This window comes from Doryrhamphus excisus, chromosome 1 (genome assembly GCF_030265055.1).
Source record: "Doryrhamphus excisus isolate RoL2022-K1 chromosome 1, RoL_Dexc_1.0, whole genome shotgun sequence".
Lineage (NCBI taxonomy): Eukaryota > Metazoa > Chordata > Actinopteri > Syngnathiformes > Syngnathidae > Doryrhamphus > Doryrhamphus excisus.
Window position 1 is genome coordinate 40,030,297 of NC_080466.1, and position 22,948 is coordinate 40,053,244.

The 22,948-nt window shown below is 42.2% G+C and overlaps 1 protein-coding gene across 1 annotated transcript in view; it reads left to right on the forward strand.

Annotated features, from left to right (window-relative positions):
- Positions 1 to 22,880, forward strand: part of kcnb1 (potassium voltage-gated channel, Shab-related subfamily, member 1) — a 38,325-nt gene extending 15,445 nt beyond the window's left edge. Inside the window, exon 3 of the mRNA XM_058065539.1 lies at positions 12,491 to 22,880. Coding sequence (XP_057921522.1) covers positions 12,491 to 14,383 — 1,893 coding nt within the window. The 3' untranslated portion in view covers positions 14,384 to 22,880. The remainder of the gene's footprint in view (positions 1 to 12,490) is intronic.
- Positions 22,881 to 22,948: the final 68 nt, after the last annotated feature.

Here is a 22,948-nt window from a genome sequence, read left to right on the forward strand (position 1 = left end):
AATGTCAGCATAATATTCATTCATTCATTCATTTTCTACCGCTTTTTCCTCACAAGGGTCGCGGGGGTGCTGGAGCCTATCCCAGCTGTCTTTGGGCGAGAGGCGGGGTACACCCTGGACTGGTCGCCAGGGCACATATAGACAAACAACCATTCACACTCACATTCATACCTATGGACAATTTGGAGTCGCCAATTAACCTAGCATGTTTTTGGAATGTGGGAGGAAACCGGAGTACCCGGAGAAAACCCACGCATGCACGGGGAGAACATGCAAACTCCACACAGAGATGGCCGAGGGTGGAATTGAACCCTGGTCTCCTAGCTGTGAGGTCTGCGCGCTAACCACTAGACCGCCGTGCCGCCCCAGCATAATATTAAGATAAGAAAAGGTCAAAATTTGACATAAATAAAAGACTAAAGCTGGAATATTACAATCCAAAACATATCCTTGCATTAAGATGGGAAGCACAGTCAAGTTAGACTTCAGCACGAGTTTGAAACCGTCAATCTGTAGATCGACTCTTGCAAAATCTGTATTATTTTGGCATGTCTTTCTTGAGGGATTATCATCCGTGCCCCTTGTGTCATAATGCCAAGCGTAACGTACGAGTGATGACAGCCAAAGAAAAGCAATAAAGACACAGAGAGGACGGTGAAGTCCTTTGCAAAGCGGTGCTGGGAATGCACTTTAAAGTTGATATTTGTCATCTTTGCCTGTGGAGTCACGTCCACCCACAAGCAGGCAGACAGTTCAGGCAGACTCAGTCGGAGTCGGAGACTCCATGCAGCACATGAAATGGTAACGTGTTCTTTGTTGTTGTTGTGGTCATGCTTAGCTTGGAGTCCGGGATGGAGCACTTTTAACTGTTTTTGGGTATTAGTTTTTACACACGAGGCCCACCTCCACCCACCCAGGGTGAGACTGTGTGACTCCATCAATTGCATCATGTATTGATGACCCACTTCATTTTCATCTATTGTGTGATTCAGTCATTCATTCATTTTCTACCGCTTATCCTCACGAGGGTCACGTGGGGTGCTGGAGCCTATCCCAGCTGTCTTCGGGCAAGAGGCGGGGTACACCCTGGACTGTTCGCCAGCCAATCACAGGGCACATATAGACAAACAACCATTCACACTATGGACAATTTGGAGTCGCTAATTAACCTAGCATGTTTTTGGAATGTGGGAGGAAACCAGAGTACCCGGAGAAAACCCATGCATGCACGGGGAGAACATGCAAACTCCACACAGAGATGGCCGAGAGTGGGGAAAGACAAAATAAGAAGCCAAAAAGTTACCACTTCCACACAAAATAGGAGGAGAACTCATTCATTCATTCATTTTCCACCGCTTATCCTCACAAAGGTCGCCGGGGTGCTGGAGCCTATCCCAGCTGTCTTCAGGCGAGTGGCAGGGTAGACCATGTACTGTTGGCCAGCCAATCACAGGGCACATATAGACAAACAACCATTCACACTCACATTCATACCTATGGACAATTTGGAGTCGCTAATTAACCTAGCATGTTTTTGGAATGTGGGAGGAAACCGGAGTACCCGGAGAAAACCCACGCATGCACGGGGAGAACATGCAAACTCCACACAGAGATGGCCGAGGGTGATTGAACTCGGGTCTCCTTGCTGTGAGGTCTGCGCGCTAACCACTTGACCACCGTGCAGCCTGATTCAGTCATTCATTCATTCATTTTCTACCGATTATCCTCACTCACGAGGGTCACATAGGGTGCTGGAGCCTATCCCAGCAGTCTTCGGGCGAGAGGCGGGGTACACCCTAGACTGGTGGCCAGCCAATCACAGGGCACATATAGACAAACAACCATTCACACTCACATTCATACCTATGGACAATTTGGAGTCGGCAATGTGCGCGCTAACCACTAGACCACCGTGCAGCCTGATTCAGTTATTATTATTATTATTTTTGTCCAAGACCTAGTGCCCACCAGACATTTTGTCACTTTATAACCTTGCGACATCTTATGACACCCCAAATAAATAGGGGTACAAATGTATAATATACAGTTAGCTGTAGATAAATGTAGAATATACATACACAGTAGTGCTGTTACACACTACCGGAACAACCAACAATGGAGTGGTGACCCTCAATCCAAAGGTCTCCAAAAAGGCCATGTCGGCATCACTTTGATGAGCAGGCCCCTCCACAGCAACCGTGGAACGTGTGCTCGGAACACAACAGCTTTTATAAATCACAACTCACAAGCGCCCGCGGCCTGATTTCTCCCCGCTCTGCACTTTTGTGGTGGAAAGGTGAATAAACGACTTTGAGGAGATCTCAAGGCCACCGGCAGAGAAACAGAATCCACTACGGCCAAGGAGGAACATTCATCAAGCCGAAGCCTGATTGCGTGAGCGGGCAGAGAGCTCTCGACATGGCGGCCTGGGAAGACTCTCACCTTGACGCTCATGTGACCTGGCAACGTCTTATACGCCGTACTCGGTGTACATGAGACAAACACAGGGTACATACAGTAGAGTATATACGTAGGCTTGCGGTACGGTGTTTACTTTGGTGGCTAGCAAATGAATCCATTCCTGCTGTTTTAAAATGCACAAAGCCGGCCTGTCTTGGTGATGAATTATTCATTGTTTAAATAAGAAACGGCACGTCGGATGGAAGTACATACAGTAGGTGTGTGCAGCTGCGCACATACAATATTACATTTCCGTGAGTCACGGTGTCAGTCTGGGTGGTATTCACCACAAGCCAGCGACCTTTGAGCTTTCCAAACATGCCCTCGGCGGGAAGGAACGTGTGCGGCGAGCAAGCGTTGAGGAATATTCTCCGACTGCATGCGGGGAAAGAAGCCGGATGCATGACACGCGCTCGTCTTGCATTCTCATTTGATGGCCTTTGTTCTGCCTTTTTATTCGGCTTTGCCTTCGCTGTAGCGCGCTGAGAAGTTCAATGCCGCCATGTCGCCATGGCAACTGTCATGCGTGTGATGCCGTGACTCGCAGCTGCTTATCCGGGCGTCATTGTTGACTTGCTGCCAGTTTTTGTCCCTCTGCCTTCCTCCTAAGATGCGATCTATTGCGTTCACGTTGCCCACATTTGCAGGAAGGTTTCTGGCAGATCGAAGTTTGCAGGGGTTGTGTTTACACCAGTAAACAACACGTCCAGAAAAGCCTCTATTTATCACATGCTATGCTATTGCATGGAGGCGCCACCATACGCTACGCCGACACGCTCCTCCCCCTCCAAGTCCGGCCTGCTAGCTTAACATTGACTTTCTCCTCTCATTTTAGATCAACATTTGCAATAAAAGCAACAGTCATAATGATTAGAGTCATACCCAGAATACATTTTCTTAAAGTTCAACTGCACATTTTGGAGGGGCCTTTTATTGTGGCCAACCTGCTGTCTAATCAGCATCTTCATCAACATTTCCAATAAAAGCAACAGTCTTAATCATTAGAGTCATACCCAGAATACATTTTCTTAAAATAAAGTTCAACTGCACATTTTGGAGCGGCCTTTTATTGTGGCCAACCTGCTGTCTAATCAGCATCTTCATCAACATTTGCAATAAAAGCAACAGTCGTAATCATTAGAGACATACCCAGAATACATTTTCTTAAAATAAAGTTCAACTGCACATTTTGGAGTGGCCTTTTATTGTGGCCAACCTGCTGTCTAATCAGCATCTTCATCAACATTTGCAATAAAAGCAACAGTCGTAATGATTATAGTCATACCCAGAATACATTTTCTTAAAATTAAGTTCAACCGCACATTTTGTAGTGGCCTTTTATTGTGGCCAACCTGCTGTCTAATCAGCATCTTCATCAACATTTGCAATAAAAGCAACAGTCGTAATGATGAGAGTCATACCCAGAATGCATTTTCTTAAAATAAAGTTCAACTGCACATTTTGGAGAGGCCTTTTATTGTGGCCAACGTGCTGACAAATCAGCATCTTCATCAACATTTGCATAAAAACAACAGTCGTAATGATTAGAGTCATACCCAGAATACATTTTCTTAAAATAAAGTTCAGCTGCACATTTTGGAGCGGCCTTTTATTGTGGCCAACCTGCTGTCTAATCAGCATCTTCATCAACATTTGCAATAAAAGCAAAAGTTGTAATGATTAGAGTGATACACAGAATACATTTTCTTAAAATAAAGTTCAACTGCATATTTTGGAGAGGCCTTTTATTGTGGCCAACCTGCTGTCTAATCAGCATCTTCATCAACATTTGCAATAAAAGCAACAGTCGTAATGATTTGAGTCATACCTAGAATACATTGTTTTAAAATAAAGTTCAACTACACATTTTGAAGTGGCCTTTTATTGTGGCCAACCTGCTGTCTAATCAGCATCTTCATCAACATTTGCAATGAAAGCAAAAGTTGTAATGATTAGAGTGATACACAGAATACATTTTCTTAAAATAAAGTTCAACTGCATATTTTGGAGAGGCCTTTTATTGTGGCCAACCCGCTGTCTAATCAGCATCTTCATAAGCCATTTATTATAAATTAGGAATGCTTATTAGCCCACATTTGGCCAGATTTGTGGACTGTATTGGTGATAAATAATGTCCAGTCGCCTCTTCGGTTAGAATTGTGCAGCTTTACGCTACCATGTTTTTTTTTTAAATGTATAAATTAGGGCAGTTTCGTGGTTCGCTACAACCTATTATTCATACGCACTTGATATTTAGAAATGGCGTCACCGTTTTTTTTTCATGTAAACCTCCCATTCAACAACTCGCCGCTACTCACCTTGCCCTCAGCTGATGCTAAACAATCAATGTCCGCTTCAGGGTTTGACTGACAATTGTTTCCCACCTAAAATACCTCAAGCACAATAATCCCAATGAATAAAAAACTGTTTATGTATGAAAAGGCAAAGAGATTCCCATTTACATAAGATGCTTAACATACAACGTACAAAGCGTACTGAATCAGGTCTTTCCCGAAACATCACCTTCAAAGCTTCCCCAGTCGGTCCAGCTAATTCCAGCACAGTCAGACGTATAAGATTCCCAGCGTGTGCCAGACCCGCCTCCTGTGCTATAGTGTTGCTATTTATACGGCCACCGTGGAGCAGCCAGGTTTTAAATTTAAAGATGCTGACTCCGGCTTTTTCTTCTTCATCTGAAATTCATGAATAATTGACGAGGAGAGGAGATGAGGTGGCGTTCATTGAGGAGATGGATGATCCAGGCAAAGATTTCCTCCTTACAGTAGTGCGTTACTTGAATGGGGGGGGGGGGGGGGGGGGGGGGGGGTTGCAAACCCGATGGTATTTGAGTTCGGGAAAAGTTGGTTCTCCAGAAATAGCACACGGAGGATCACTGAGGTTTTTCTCTGACCTCAAAATGCATGGAAGCGACCAAGTGAGAGGAAGTAGAAGATTTCAATGGAAGGAAGAACCTGGTAGAACTATCGTCTTTTTATTTTAATTCATGTCAGATTTGTCTTCTTATTATTATTACCTTTATTATCATTTTTATTTGTGTACTTGCAGCCTATTTTTAGCCGCATGACTTCAGCTTCATCCATCTGATTGCCTTCTTGATCCGTGTCTTCACTTGGCATTTAGATCTTGGGGTGTGTGTGATATTTATAGATGAAATCAAATCATGTAATTGGCTGGCTGTGGTGACCCCAATCTGGAAAACCCCGCAAGATAAAAATAAAACGGTTCCGCATGAAGATGCGGAATAACTAAAAGCCAACTAAGGAGAGACGTGCCTTAATAGGTGAGCGGCTTCAATCTACAGCTCTGCTCCTCGCAACATACTACATATTTATTTAGTACGAGATGTGCGAGACGAAGATAAACAGGCTTCTGCTGTTCAAAGGTCTCCTCCTCCCGTCTCCATGGAAACGCCGTCTCAGTCTTTCACAGGCTGAGAGGCACAGAGCCCCGTCTACATTCGGAATCAGGGCTGTGAATTATTCCACCTTATTCAATGCTCGCATTATGACTTTATTGCTGTTTATCACACTCAACGACTGTTGCGGCAAACATCTGCCCCCCCCACCCCACCCCCCCACCCACTCGATCTAGCGTGTTCCCCTGTAAATGGCAACAGAAGTGCAGCATAGTGAACAATGCGGGGTTACTGATGGAAGAGAGAGGGTCCGCTCAAGTCGGGAAGACTGTGTCAGACTCGCCTTGCACAGACAGGTCCGCGTCACCACCTCCTGTTGAGCTTCAATGGGGTTGTCATGGCGATAGCGGGCTGGCCGTGTATGGGGCTCAGGTGTGGAGTGGAGGTGTTTGCCTATCCTAATGGTTTAGCTTATTTCAAAACTAAGCTACGGTGGAGTACATCACACGTTGACACAATTCAACACGGCGGAAAAAGGAGTAGCAAGAAGCAGAGCTTATTCTCTGTGTCGCGGCGATTACTGACGCATTTGTTGGATGAGGGCTGACTTCCTGTGGGACTCACGGGAACAGGAGCTTCCACATGTTGCTCCTGACGCTCGCTAATAAGGAAAAGTGGCAGCACTGGGACTTCCTCCAGGGAGGCTGCTAGAATGGTGTCAGTAGCTCACGTAAGGAGAAGCAAAAATGTGTTGTGTTTGGATTTTTTTTTGGGGGGGGGGGGGGTCACAAGATCTCCCAAGATTAAAGCCAGACAAGGCCTGGGATGATAATGAATGAATGAATTCATAGTACAGTAAACAAAAAGGAAGTAGATCATTTTCAATATATTGGAGAAGCAAGACTGTGTTGTGTTTGGATTTTTTTTTTTTTGGGGGGGGGGGGGGGGGGGTCACAAGATCTCACAAGATTAAAGCCAGACAAGGCCTGGGATGATAATGAATGAATGAATTCATTGTACAGTAAACAAAAAGGAAGTAGATCATTTTCAATATATTAGAGAAGCAAAAATGTGTTGTGTTTCGATTTTTTTTTGGGGGGGGGGGGGGTCACAAGATCTCCCAAGATTAAAACCAGACAAGGCCTGGGATGATAATGAATGAATGAATTCATTGTACAGTAAACAAAAAGGAAGTAGATCATTTTCAATATATTGGAGAAGCAAGACTGTGTTGTGTTTGGATTTATTTGGGGGGGGGGGGGGGTCACAAGATCTCCCAAGATTAAAGCCATACAAAGCCTGGGATGATAATGACTCAATGAATTCATTGTACAGTAAACAAAAAGGCAGTAGATCATTTTCAATATATTAGAGAAGCAAAAATGTGTTGTGTTAGGATTTTTTTTTTGGGGGGGGGGTCACAAGATCTCCCAAGATTAAAGCCATACAAAGCCTGGGATGATAATGAATGAATGAATTCATTGTACAGTAAACAAAAAGGAAGTAGATCATTTTCAATATATTGGAGAAGCAAGACTGTGTTGGTTTGGGATTTTTTTTGTGGGGGGGGGGGGTCACAAGATCTCCCAAGATTAAAGCCAGACAAGGCCTGGGATGATAATGAATGAATGAATTCATTGTACAGTAAACAAAAAGGAAGTAGATCATTTTCAATATATTAGAGAAGCAAAAATGTGTTGTGTTTCGATTTTTTTTTGGGGGGGGGGTCACAAGATCTCCCAAGATTAAAACCAGACAAGGCCTGGGATGATAATGAATGAATGAATTCATTGTACAGTAAACAAAAAGGAAGTAGATCATTTTCAATATATTGGAGAAGCAAGACTGTGTTGTGTTTGGATTTTTTTTTTTGGGGTGGGGGGGTCACAAGATCTCCCAAGATTAAAACCAGACAAGGCCTGGGATGATAATGAATGAATGAATTCATTGTACAGTAAACAAAAAGGAAGTAGATCATTTTCAATATATTGGAGAAGCAAGACTGTGTTGTGTTTGGATTTATTTGGGGGGGGGGGGGGTCACAAGATCTCCCAAGATTAAAGCCATACAAAGCCTGGGATGATAATGAATCAATGAATTCATTGTACAGTAAACAAAAAGGCAGTAGATCATTTTCAATATATTAGAGAAGCAAAAATGTGTTGTGTTAGGATTTTTTTTTTGGGGGGGGGGGGGTCACAAGATCTCCCAAGATTAAAGCCATACAAAGCCTGGGATGATAATGAATGAATGAATTCATTGTACAGTAAACAAAAAGGAAGTAGATCATTTTCAATATATTGGAGAAGCAAGACTGTGTTGTGTTTGGATTTATTTGGGGGGGGGGGAGGGTCACAAGATCTCCCAAGATTAAAGCCATACAAAGCCTGGGATGATAATGAATCAATGAATTCATTGTACAGTAAACAAAAAGGCAGTAGATCATTTTCAATATATTAGAGAAGCAAAAATGTGTTGTGTTAGGATTTTTTTGGGGGGGGGGGGTCACAAGATCTCCCAAGATTAAAGCCATACAAAGCCTGGGATGATAATGAATGAATGAATTCATTGTACAGTAAACAAAAAGGAAGTAGATCATTTTCAATATATTGGAGAAGCAAGACTGTGTTGTGTTTGGATTTTTTTTGGGGGGGGGGTCACAAGCTCTCCCAAGATTAAAGCCAGACAAGGCCTGGGATGAATGAATGAATTCATTGTACAGTAAACAAAAAGGAAGTAGATCATTTTCAATATATTGGACTGGGACAACAATAATAATGAATGAATGAATGAATAACACAATAAATGAAAAGTACAGCACCTTAGTGTGTTTGTTCCATAGAACAACGGCATGAACGGAGTGAGCCCTTTTGTGGGTGGAGGAGTGTGCAATACATTGTCATATAATTTTCATTGTCCATGTCTCAAAAGTAATGTTTATGCAGATTAGCGTTTACAATAATATCTCGTTTATGGTGGTTAATTGGTCCCAGACCCCATTGCTATAAATGAATTTCCGTGAAGTAGGATTTAGTATGAATAAACTATATATTTTTGTAGTTAGAAACCTGTTTTTGACTTTCTAAAAAGGATTTTATACTCGAGCCAATATGGCGATACAAAAAACCTCCACGAATATATGAATATATAATGAATGTATCGGATTATTATACATACCGAAGGCCCAAAAACTAAAGTTGCAGGTGATGTGCCCGAATACGGTACGATTGCGGCGGTGTGTTAACATGAATATTAATATGGTGTCCACACGCTTAGAAACACACCTTGGTGGTGTGATGTACGCGTCTCCCGTCAGTCAGAGTGGCATTTCCTGTCAGTTTGCTCTCTCCGGATATAAATATCTTGCTTATTTCAAAGCCACCAAAATACACCGGAGCGGGTTTTGTGTGCACGAGGCACATGCACGGCCACTATTAGCAGCAAGGGTCCACGGGGAGATGCTAAAAATAGCCATAGTAATTTGCTTGATGTTGTTGCAATTAGAATCTGCCAAGACGTGCAGTTGTTTGCCTGCTTTTTAGTGGCTTGACGGTCCTTTGGATTTGAATTACAATGAAGGAAGCAAGGAAGCAAGGAAAGGGATGAGGAGTGTGCAGTGGCAGCAGGGACCCGAGCCGCTGGGAAATGTGCAGGGTTTTCCGAGTGGAACTTCATAAGCATAATCTTACACAGTGTGCCTTCATTAGTGACCTTTTTATAGCATCACAGTCCCATTACCGCCGCTTCTCTTTTGTCCTGCCCTGCTGTAGCCACAATCCCCCGCAGTTTCAAATGAGGGGTTTGTTAGAAGCATAAATCTATTCTTGCCCTGACTCATTACAAACGGCCAATGTGATTATCGCCTCAGCTGGAGAGGTTAACTGTCGCATCTTTTCAAACAAGCCGGAAAAAAAAGCAAAATGGAAGCCGAGAAAAGGTTGGCGCCACTTCAGAGACGGGTCTCGGTCTAGGTCTCGGGCTCAGTTGGTTCAAAGTCATGTACCATGTACCGGTAAAAAGCACGCAGAAATGGAAATAAATCCACTTACAGTAAAAAGCTGCATTTTTTTTTAGTAATAAATAGTTGTAATTTCTTAAGAAAAGTAATATAAAAGTCATGTCTAAAAGAAACAACAGAAAAGTCAGAAGTATTCAAGATGAACTCATTCAGTCATTCATTTTTCAATAGACAACCCACTCAGTAGCAACCATTATAGACCATTTTGACTGATCTCTCAAGGCACACAATATTGTGTTCTATGGCTGTTTAAACACGGAATCTACCAAAAGACAGATTAGACCTGTTTCTACCTTTTTGGTAATGGTAATGGTAATGGTTTTATTTCATTTGAACATGCATCAGATTACAATTGAGTGCATCACATAATCACATGTCCAAAAGGAGTAAATCCTACCCCTTCATTTGGTACTTTTACAATCAGTAACAGTTACATTTGTTCACTTCCTGCTTTCCTAATATAGTTTTTTATTTTTATTTTTATTTTTATTTTTATTTTTATTTTTATTTTTATTTTTATTTTTATTTTTATTTTTATTTAATTTTAATTTTAATTTTAATTTATTCATTTTTTTATTTATTTTTTATTTTTGTAATCAGCTGTTGAACAAGTTTCAGGAAAATATCAGTTCCCGACTAGAAAAGGGAGAAAAGCAGCCTTTTGTAAAAAGATGCATTTCATGCAATACTTTCACTTTCACACAAAAATCTTATGACAGCTCAAAATATGTAAACAACTACAACATAAAGAGTACATAAAGGGTGGTTTTACGTCAAAATAATATTTATGTATAAATATAACAACGTGAACTATTTACCATTTTCACATTTGGAACTGAATTAATTAAGATTTTCCCTCCAATGCGTAACCTTCTGCACCTAAACTCATCCACGCTCTCGCTCACTTCCTTCTTCCTGTCATGTGTGACTTTTCCATCCACATGATCTCTTATCAAAACGCACTTCTGCCACCTTGTGGCCGTTTTTATAGCTTATATTTGCACTGAAGCGAAACACATTAGTTGCATCATCACCTCTTTTGGCCTCTCGCTTAAAAAAACGTAAAATATGTATAAATACGTTGTTGGGATTGCGTATTCGGGTTTATTAAAAAGGACAAACTACATTTTCCAATTTCCTGGACTCCTATTGGATTGTGGAGGTGTACCCCATATTCCGGTAAGCATCGTTCCCAGCTTCAGTCCTGGTAGAGACCTTCCTCCAAGGCAGGAGACGAGGCGCTCAGGGAGCAGGAAATAAACAGATAGGATCATTATTCACGTCTGCCACGATGCTATGGCAACAGTGTCCTCCTGCTCTGATTGGCGGCAGATAAGGTTGCCTCTTGAGCCGTTTGGCGAGGCGGGAGTGGACAAATGATTAGCTTGTGTCGTCAAAGCCCGAACTGTCAATCACTGGTCTTCATTTGCTCTGGACAAGTAAGATAGATAAGGAAGCCGTGCTCTTCATGCGTTGGCTTCGTTTGACATCCTGGTGATCATCCCGGCATCTCATCTCGGGAGGAAATGAAGATTTGATGCCTTTGATGCCGCATTCAAATGTAATCAAACACAAATAAGACAATTTGCACTCACGACTCCTCGGAGTCAAAATGTCTTCTTTCTATTGCCTTCACATGTTATTCTGGAGCCCAGACGCGGGGGAACACTGCTGGATTAGATGTTTAGATCTTTGACTACATATGCATGATGTATTTATTCACAGGATCATGATCCTGGCACACTATTTATGTGTGTCATATTATTCCATCAACACACAATACACATTTATATATGCTCAACTATTTGTTTTGTGATGATTACTACAACCTTCCGAGTACTTATGAAAAGCAACTATTGATCATGAATTTTACTTTATAGTATTTTTGTAGTTATGGCATAGAAAACCAGTTTACCATCTTCTAAATATGGTTTTTAACATTGTTAGAGACCTCTAGACATGAACTAACACCCCTATAGTAACTTACAATGGTGTTAACCAATATAGTAGACATAGTAAGAGAATATAAAACATAAATGTATAAGTATGTTCTGGTGCTAGGGGGGCTGAGTGGTGGGTGAACAGGAAGTGACGTCGGGGGTTCAGCTTGTTTTAAGTTTTATCTTGTTGTGGGCTTTTGCCACAACAGTAACCAGTCTTATTAAGATAATAATAATAATTATTATTATTATTAATAATATTAATATAATAATATATACCTAATAATCCACATTCAGTGGATCAAATGTACTTATTATTATTATTATTATTATTATTATTATTATTATTATGTTCAAAAGCTGTCCCTCTCAGTACCCGCCATTTTGATGATTTGGACTGATCTTGGCTATCTCGATATGGTACATACCAAAGGAACCTTTTTACCACCTTGTGGTACAAATACATGTTTGGGAGTGAGCAGTCGGGTTGAAAAAAAAGGGTATGATGGACAAAGTCAGATACCACTTCCACATGGAATAGGAGAACATTTTTTCCCACTATGTCATGTGACCGGAATACTCCATATAACATGTCTTTCAACATTTTTTGGTAACACTAAGCCATAGTCAACCTTAAAATAGCTATCATTTATGAATTAATTTTTGACTAAATGTGATTTGTTTCCTGTCTTTCAGATCCTGGCCATCACCTCCATCCTCTTCATCGTGTTGTCCACCATCGCCTTGTCACTCAACACCCTACCAGAGCTGCAGGACAAAGACGAGTTCGGCCAGCCCACAGACAACCCCCAGTTGGCCCACGTGGAAGCGGTGTGCATCGCCTGGTTCACCATGGAGTACCTGCTACGCTTCCTCTCGTCCCCCAACAAATGGAAGTTCTTCAAGGGACCCCTGAACGTCATCGACCTGCTGGCCATCCTGCCCTACTACGTCACCATCTTCCTGACGGAATCCAACAAGAGCGTGCTGCAGTTTCAGAACGTGCGGCGCGTGGTTCAGATTTTCCGAATCATGCGGATCCTGCGTATTCTGAAACTCGCTCGTCACTCCACAGGACTTCAGTCGTTGGGGTTCACCCTCAGGAGAAGCTACAACGAGCTGGGCCTGCTCATTCTGTTTCTCGCCATGGGCATCATGATCTTCTCCAGTTTGGTGTTTTTTGCGGAGAAGGATGAGGAGGACACAAAGTTTAAAAGCATTCCAGCTTCTTTCTGGTGGGCGACCATCACCATGACCACAGTCGGCTACGGAGACATCTACCCCAAAACTCTGCTTGGTAAAATAGTCGGGGGTTTATGCTGCATCGCTGGAGTACTGGTGATAGCTCTACCGATTCCTATTATTGTCAACAACTTCTCGGAATTCTACAAGGAGCAAAAGAGACAAGAAAAAGCACTTAAACGCAGAGAAGCCCTGGAGAGGGCTAAGAGAAATGGTAGCATTGTTTCCATGAACTTGAAGGAGGCATTCGCCCGTAGTGCGGAACTGATGGACGTGGTGGTGGAGAAGAACGAGAGGCCTCAGGACAACCACCTCTCACCAAACCGTTGGAAGTGGACTCCCAAGAGAGCCACGTCAGAAACCAGTTCCAACCGTTCCATTAACACGCAGCACTTAGGATCGCCCAACAAGGGTCGAAACAGCAGCCCCCAGAAGCTAAACGTTCAGAAGCTGGAGGAGATGTACACACAGATGGCCAAGACGCAGTCGCAACCCAACCTCAACGCCAAAGACCGAGGTTCCAGGGTTGGGAAGCAGAGGGACGAGATAGAGCTGGGCGCCATACAGGATCACCATCCATCAACGCTGGGGACCAGAGAAGGGGTGGGCGACATGAAGAGTCTGTCCAGCATTGACAGCTACATCAGTTGCGCTACAGACTTCCAGGAGAATCCACGATATCCTCACAGCACACAAGTGGACCTCTGCCATAGCAACAGTCCGGCGATAACCTCGTCTCAGCACTCGGCAGCCAAAACCGGCCATCAAACCAGCGGCGCTCCCATGCTGGCGCCCGTAACCGTCTCAAAACCGTCCTGCTCGGAAAATTCCAGGAAGTTCCTATTTGCACGCAACGCGTCCAGAAGCCTTTTCTCCAAGGGTGGCTGCCGCAACGACAAGGATCCCGGACCGTCGCCACTCTCGGACAGTTCCGTCCTCTCTGACCATTCCCTGCTAAGCCCTGAGGTTTCCGTCTACACCACGGCCAGCAGCAGAACCCCGCCCAAGTCCCCGGAGAGCGCCGCCCTGGCCCCGACCGTCTTCACCTTCCACGACTCTTCCATCAGCAAATACATCGACGCCGACACGGACGACGACGAGCACATGCGCGACATCTCCGACGCCAGCCCCACAGATCGCCTGCTGAGCGACTCCAGCCCCAAACGCAGCATCAACATCAACTACCAGAGAGGCACCAACCATTTAGAAGCCGCCCACAAGATACTGGGGCAAAACTGTCTATTCCCCCTGGAGGGGATATGCGGGGTTCCTCACGAGAACCACGTGGGACCCGAGATGGGACGCAGGCAAAAGGGGCGTCACAACACTTTGGACAAAAGCCACTGAGCGCGGAAGGACGTGAGTGCTTGCGGTACAAACACAGCGTCTCGCTCCAAAAAGCACCTGAGCATGGCGTTGGGCCGTGCGCTCGCACGGAGCACCGACTCGGGGAGTCAAACATTTGGAAGTAGACAAATTTCACTGCCCCCCCTTCGTTCGACTCATTCCAATCGATTATTCCACAAGACAAAGCAAGCACCCCAAAAATGTAGCCAGCGGGTCTGCTCAGAGATGCCATGACGTGTGCGTCTGAGGGTTCTCCCCACCTTCTCCAGGAGGAACGGTCCCCGCCGCCCACCGTCACGTTCGCTAGTCCCACTCGTTTTTGTAGTCTTGGAGATACAGGACAGGACCTAAAAAGCCTATAAGCTACTTATTCGTGCCCTCCATTCCTAAACCTGGCCTTAGTCATTTGCATTTGTCAGGGGTGGGGCGTGGCGTGGCGTGCATGTCTGTATTTATGTGTGTGTGTGTGTGTGTGTGTGCATGTGAGGATGACTGCCGATGGATGATACGATGCTAATTCATGTATACACACCTCTAAGATTGTCCGAGCTGATTTATTTTTCTATAGATAAGAGGAAAATACCTAATAGATACTCGATCACACGGGACACGTAACCCACGTTAAGGATCGGCTTCACAGAGCGGATGATACGGGGGGGGGGGCATCATCGCAGTATTTTTCACATGACGTTAACAACATGATTTTTGTCGTTCATAATGGATGAAAAGGCTTATTCTTACTTTTAGGAGTAACGGCGGCCACTTTGTTAGGTACACCTTCACCATCGGACTTGACAATACAAAACTTCAGCCATTACAAAAACAATACGGCCCAGTTTTGTTGTGTGAATCTTGAAAACAGGAAGTGAACAAACTATCACTTAAGTGCTAATAAGTGAATTTCTGCCAAGTAGGATTACAGATTTATAATATAAGCACAGAAAACCAGTTTAAGACATTCTCAATATGGTTTTAAAATTATTAGAGCCCTCTAGACTTCAAATAACACCCCTATAGTCACCTTTATATTTCTATTACTCAATATCGTAGAAATTCATTCATTCATTTTCTACCGCTTATCCTCACAAGGGTTGCGGGGGTGCTGGAGCCTATCCCAGCTGTCTTCAGCGAGAAGCGGGGTACACCCTGGACTGGTGGCCAGCCAATCACAGGGCACATATAGACAAACAACCATTCACACTCACATTCATACCTATGGACAATTTGGAGTCGCTAATTAACCTAGCATGTTTTTGGAATGTGGGAGGAAACCGGCGTACCCGGAGAAAACCCACGCATGCAAACTCCACACAGAGATAGCCGAGGGTGGAATTGAACTCGGGTCTCCTAGCTGTGGGGTCTGCGCGCTAACCACACGATCGCCGTGCAGCCTATCGTAGACATAATAAGAGAAAATAAATTATAAATAATGTTGCTGTAAAAGGGAGCTGAGTGGTGGGCGGACAGGAAGTGACACTGGGGTTCCAGAGAGTTACCTCACGGCCGCCAAAGTAGCCCATTTTTGTATTCGGGATTATTGTGCCTGTTGGGAGATCAATCACCAAACATTACAGTAACATTACTGACACCTAATGGCCACTATGGAACACTGCATGAGGTGCATTCATACTTTAGTTCATTCAGCCATTTTTATGTTTGAAAATGCCTAATTCAGGCATGAATATGTACATTTGAAGCACAAAGCTATTTATTGGCTTAGCAAACGCACAAATGCGACGTGATCGGCTTGTGTAGGTGTACCTAATCTTGTGGCCGTTGTGCGTTCATGGCTCAAGCCTAATGTCAACATGCACCAGCTGCTTGGCCACACAAAGACACCATTCATTTTACACAGTCGCAAATGTCCAGCATGCATTGGCCTTATTCCCCTTATGTCTAGGGGGACACAGCAGGTTGTACATAATCAATATGATGTATAATAAATATCACATTTAAAGAAACTACAGTATGCTACTGCACATATGCTGGAGAGATTCATAGCACAGCACGCAAGCAGGCAAGATGCACACAGCTAAACTTCAAGAATGTACTGGAGATATATATATATATATAAAATATATACACTTGCGCTTGGTCGCCATGGTGACAGCGACCGGTCAGTGTTTTAATTGGATTGGACGAGGTCTGATTTCATGTACGACGACAAACACACACACACACATAGACGCCTGCATTCATGACTCACTATGATGATGTCATGACGTTGTGTTTATGTCTAGGTGTTTTATTACCGCAGCACACAGCAATAGTCATGCAAATATTGACGTACGAGGAGGACCACCGTGCACTTTAATGTCTCATCCACGCGCAGGAAAAATTGTTCATCCCGGTTGAGATGCAACATACTTTGAAAAAAAAATGCTTTTAAAAAAATGTCTGGCCCTTTAACAGAAACACGGTGCAAGAAAGGCAACTGTTTTAATTACAGGGAAAAATATGCTAATAGTCAATAGCAAATCCCAATTTCATATTGTGTTTAAGAAGTGAGGGACGCCGCAGTGTGCAAGGAATAGCAATGAGGGTGGAGGAGTGTGAGTGAGTGTGTGTGTGTGAGAGAGAGAGAGGGAGTGTGACGCTTAATGGAAAAAAGAATTCCCAAATGAATGTATGCATGACACGGGAAAGCCTCCAGGTTGACAGCATGACGCTGAAGTGCTACTCAAGCATACGTGCACACCGTACGCCCCATTCGGTAGAATATTCAGCCCAAATATGGAGGTAAGTAGCACTCTTTTAGCTGGAAATGACACAAGAAAGTTCGGTTCAAGGAAAACTGAATCCCCCCCTCCCCCACCCAATCATTTGCATCGTTCTAAAGCAGGAATGTCCAAACTTCACAAGAAAAGTGAAAGTATGGAAAGGACACTTTCACTTTCTTCTCAAATAATCTTTGTAGATTTTCTCTCATAATTTTATGACTTAATTCCAGTAACCTCTTCCCCTAGCTAATTTTCCATAAATTCCAAGAATCATTTATTTACTCCAAGAATAAACTACAATTCCAATAATAAACTATTTCATTTCAAAAATAACTTTGCTTCTCAAAATATTACAACTTAAAAATTAATATTTCAACTCTTCGCTACTGAAACGACTATGATTATTTTTCCTCATAATAATGCTCCCATAAAATGATGACTTTTTTCTTATTGCAAATGTTTTTCTTTTTAATATTTGAACTTTTTATTAGATTTTTTTCCCATTTTGGCTGCTGTTTTTTTTGTAATTATATTTTTAGAAGGAGCTGTAAGCCAATTTAAAGAAAAAAAAACAGCTGAGTGGCCGCAAATGACCCCCAGGCCAGACTTTGGACACCCATGCTCTAACGGTTCCTGGTAGCGTCTTACATAAGGGAGGCACCAGGAGACTTTGGGGAAGGTGCAGCAACTTGAAAAAATAATAACGAATAATGAATTTTAGTGACTACAATGAGAGAGGGAGAGCAGCAGCTTGAGAAAAATGATGAAAAATATTTCAGCACCCTGGCTTGGCTGGCTTCAATTACATTTCAAGGGATCAATTTTTAGTTGAAACTTGGAAATAAAAGGTTTACCAGAGACCTCCATGGTGACTGCTCGGAGCGTGTGGCTGAATACAGTGCACCTTGCTGGGATACAGCAGTCCTCAGTATTGGGATGGCCTTGAAAAAATATATAACAGAAAAGATTGTGAAAAAAATGATGATATGGTAATGTTTATATTCTAAAATGAATATCACTAACATTTTATCGCAGTCTTTCTTGTTGTTCCGCCACTTTCTTGTGCCATTTTCCTGCTAAAAGACAAAACATTGAAATAAAAAAGGTAGAATTCTTCAGTGGAAAAGTAGAATATGTATAAACGAAATGTCCACTATGATAAGGACGCCATGGCAGGCGTAAAAAGGCGACAAAGCCAATCAATGGACTTGTGCTGGTGTTCTTCTTTCATTCGGCTCACATTGATAAACGGCTCTTTAATTGGATTTCTCTGGTGGAACAAGATTAGGAAAAGCCAAGGCCAATGCATGCCCAACATTTCAGCAGCCCCTCGACATGCAATCAGGCCTGATTGATGACTGCTGATTGCCAATCACCACCATCAATTGACACGCGACACTCAACGGGAGCGCACTTCCGCTGTCAGCCCGCATCATCATCATCATCATCACCATGTATCCATTCATGGCGCTTTTCAACATAAACGCAGTCAGGGATGATTTTTGGCTGAAACCTATGATGACAATCAATATTTCATGAATAGACAGCAAACGCCACCGGAGAGGATTGTTAGGCGGAATTCAAACAAACTGCACATAAAAAGTGACAGGTCATGCTTTCTCACATCAATTTAGTGGAGCAGCCAACAAAAAGCAACAAAACACTCGTCCCTCGTTTATCGCTGTTAAATTGCTGTCATATTTTTGTAGTTATGTTGCATAGAAATCCCGTTTACTATCTTCTAAATATTTTTCAACATTATTAAAGTCGACAAGACATGAAATAACACCATAAAGTCACTTTTACATTTGTATTACATGTAATCAGAGAAAATACGATAACTAACGTGTTAGTACTTCCTTGTTTGCCTCTGGACAACGTACTTCCGCCATTACGGTAGACTCGTCAATGGGGGACACATTTACTGTGACACTGATCGAGCGGGAGTTTTATTTACGTCTTAAATCGCTTTAACTTTGTCTACTACCGCGGGTAATACAAGCGTAAAGCCATTTAAAGTCGCCATACATTATTGCAAATCATCACTGTATTTTAATGGCGACTTTAAATGTTATTACCCAATATAGCAGACAAAACAAGAGTAACTAAGTCATTTATGTGCCACACTAAATGTGTTCCGTAGGGAAACTTCGTGACGATTCCTCCATAATGGCGGAAGTACGCTGCACAGAAGAAAATAAGGAATCGCTAACCTCTGTTATCTTATTTATACCTAATATGTCCTATTTTCTTAGATTATATGTACTATATTGGGTTATACAAATGTAAAATTGACTATCAAGGGTTATTTCATGTCTTGCCATTTAAAGGTGCCATTAGAATACATTTATGTATTGTCATACTTTGTAATACATTATTGGCATAATGCATTGATGTACTTCTGCCATTAATGGTGGCTTAAATGGCGTCACACTCTTACCCAACATAGACAAAATAAGAGTAAAGTGAGATGTAAATAAACCAGCTGCTGGAGCAGTGGCACAGTAAATGTGTTCCCTAGGGAAACTTAGTGCATGCCTCACCGAACAATTACTGACACCTGGTGGCCAATGTAGAATACTACATTCGCAAGTAGACTGCTTCTTCTGCCTTTGGTATTTTAGTTAATTTGGCCATTTTATGCACAATTTATGCCAAAATTACGCATAATTGGCATATTTAAACAGTAATTTTGAAACAAAAACATCATAGAGTGAGGCAGTGATGTTCGAACCGCGATGTAGCGAGGGACGACTGTAACGCCGTTTATTACACCATAACTTCAACTGGAAAGCAAGTATTTTTTCCAAGTAACCCTTTCTACTAACTGCAATGCGTTTTGGTACGCAAACTTGCGGAACTGTCCTGAGACAACCATGATCCGTGGTACAAAAACTACTTTTAATACCGAGACTGTGATACTGTGACATGACATGTTTTATTTATTTTTATTATCACTTAAAGCACAGCTGTTGAGTTTGGTCACATGGTAACACACAGATGACTTTCCCCATAACAAAGCACTCCCGGCTGTAGAGACGACTTTCTATGTCTAATATTTGGAAAGTCTGAGGCTGCGTTCACACTTTCTGCTCTGCTAGGACGCTTGGTTTGGTCACCCCAACGCTGGCGTGACCCAAACCGCTGAACTCTGGTGCCATTCAAGAGCAGGCAGGAATTATTCATGTCAAAATTTGACAGGCAAAATGTTCCATGACTAAAAATGTCATGTTACAAAAAGAGTTTACATTTCTTCTGATTAAAAGTTATTTTAAAAGGCATGAAAAAGTCCAAGTTAATAATAAGAATAATATCATTGTTGAGGTTGAATGTGAACACAGACTTTAAAATTAAGGTTTTACAGGAATAAAAGCAAAATGTTCCATAACTCAAGGTATTAAGTCAAAAATTTCCAAGAAAAAAGGAAAATGTTCCATGTCTCAAAGTGTTAAAAGTCCAAATTTTACAAGAATAAGGGCAAAATGTTCCATGACTAAAAAAAAAATCATATTACAAAAAGAGTTGTACAATGTTTGCAGATTGTACAAGAATAAAATTAAATAAAAATTTGGAGGTTGAATGTGAACAGACTTTGAAAGTTTTATTATACAGGAATATAAGCAAAATGTTCCATGACTCCAAGTGCTAAGTCAAAATTTTACAAGAATGAAGGCAAAATGTTCCATGACTCAAAGTTTTAAGTCAAAATTTTACAAAAATGAAGGCAAAATGTTCCGTGACTCCAAGTGCTAAGTCAAACTTTTACAAGAATGAAGGCAAAATGTTCCATGACTCAAACTTTTAAGTCAACATTTTACAAAAATGAAGGCAAAATGTTCCATGACTCATAGTGTTAAGTCAAAAATTTACAAGAATAAAGGCTAAATGTTCCATGATTCAAAGTGTTAAGTCAAAATTTTACAAAAATGAAGGCAAAATGTTCCATGACTCAAAGTTTTAAGTCAAAATTTTACAAAAATGAAGGCAAAATGTTCCATGACTCAAACTTTTAAGTCAAAATTTTACAAAAATGAAGGCAAAATGTTCCATGACTCAGTGTTAAGGCAAAAATTTACAAGAATAAAGACTAAATGTCCATGACTCAAAGTTTTAAGTCAAAATGTAACAAGAATAAAGGCAAAATGTTCCATGACTAAGGTGTAGACCAGGGGTGGGCAAATATTTGGACTCGAGGGCCGCATTGAGTTAACAAAATTGTCTGGGGGGCCAGAACATATATTTAACACACACACACTATTTTATGCTTATCATTTTCCTTGAATTATTTGTCTAATTTTATCTGTAAAAGTGTTATCCTATATCAGTTGTATGTTCTCATGTCCCTTTTTTAGGAACACTTTAAACATCACACCACATCAAACTATGTCATTTAATTTGACAGTTTTGTTGTTTATTTTTGACTAAATCAGACATCCGACTTGCAAGTCATGTTGCCAGTTTGTATGTTAAAAGTTGAAGTTACTTAGAAAGCAACTGGCGGGCCGGATTCAAACGCTTGGTGGGCCGCATGTGGCCCCCGGGCCGTAGTTTGCCCACCCCTGGTGTAGACTGTTAAAGATTAAAATCCTAATTTTGGAGGTCAACTGAGACCACAACAGTTGACTTTTTTTCATTTACATTTTACAAGAATAAAAACAAAATGTTCCATGACTAAAAATGTTGTATTGCAAGAAAAGGTTGACTTCTTTTTCTGATGAAAAAAAGTTTAATTTCCCAAGAAAAGTCATTTAAAAGACGCAACAACGAGGTCCTAAATGTACAAAAAGATGGCTGTCCTATCAAGTCCTCGCTTGATGAATACTCTATGTTGTTTACCGCTTTTGCTGACATGACTAAAATAGCAGCGCAAACGCGAAGCCAAGCACATTTTTGTTGGGACCACAAGTGTGACCGCAGCCTTGCTTTCATCAGAAAGGACCCCCGCCCCCTTCGGTCCCACTAAGGTCCCCCCTAAGGCTGTATTCACCGGGTTGGGTTCCATTCGGGGGCGCCGTTCTGCAGGGGAAGCCAGAAGAAAAGGAGCATAAATATTCCAAACATAGAACTTCTATTTTTCTACATGTGGAAGCTCTCAGCGGAATTGACCCCAACCTTGCCTAAGCCATCGGTCTTTGTAAAAGTACATTTACACTTCTTTCCAGGGAAAAGAACAAAAAGAGTGATAAAATCTCTTATACAAATGTTGTTTGTAGGTCCCGAGCTTTTCTGTTTTGTACGAAAAAAAAAACAATGTAAGGAAAAAAAAAAAAAAAAGCAAGAACACATTTCTACCTGTTGACTTTCTATGCTGTCGTTTGTGTGTTCATGTTCTCTTGTTCGGTGCATGTCGTAACTGTGCCGTCGTGGCTGCTTGTGACGCACACACAGCCATGTTCTTGTCTTTTAAGGAAGGAGGAAAAGAAAAGCAACAGTGTCGACGTCCTGATATGTTTCTATTTCTTTAAGGAAAAGAGCGTTCCCTGCCTCGGGTGACTCCCAATGAAATAAAGCAGATCACTTTACATTTTCACGGACAATGTCTGACTTTCATTTCTCTCCCGAGGAGGTGAATGTTTGCAGAGTGAGGATGAGGACGAAGATGAGGAAGCTGAGGTCAGAGGGGCAAGGAGAGGGCCTCCATGCTCCTCCGCGGTTGGGGTTCCCCGCCGCCTGACAGTGGAGAAGCTGCCTCCTGCTGGGGAGCACCGGTACTTCAATATCCTCATTCGGAACAATGTCGCCATCTAGTGGCAATACTATGCAAGCGTTTGTGTTTATTCCTGAGGAAACACCACACGAACTGCTTTGCTGGCTTTCTTGACATTTAAGTCATTTATTCTCACTA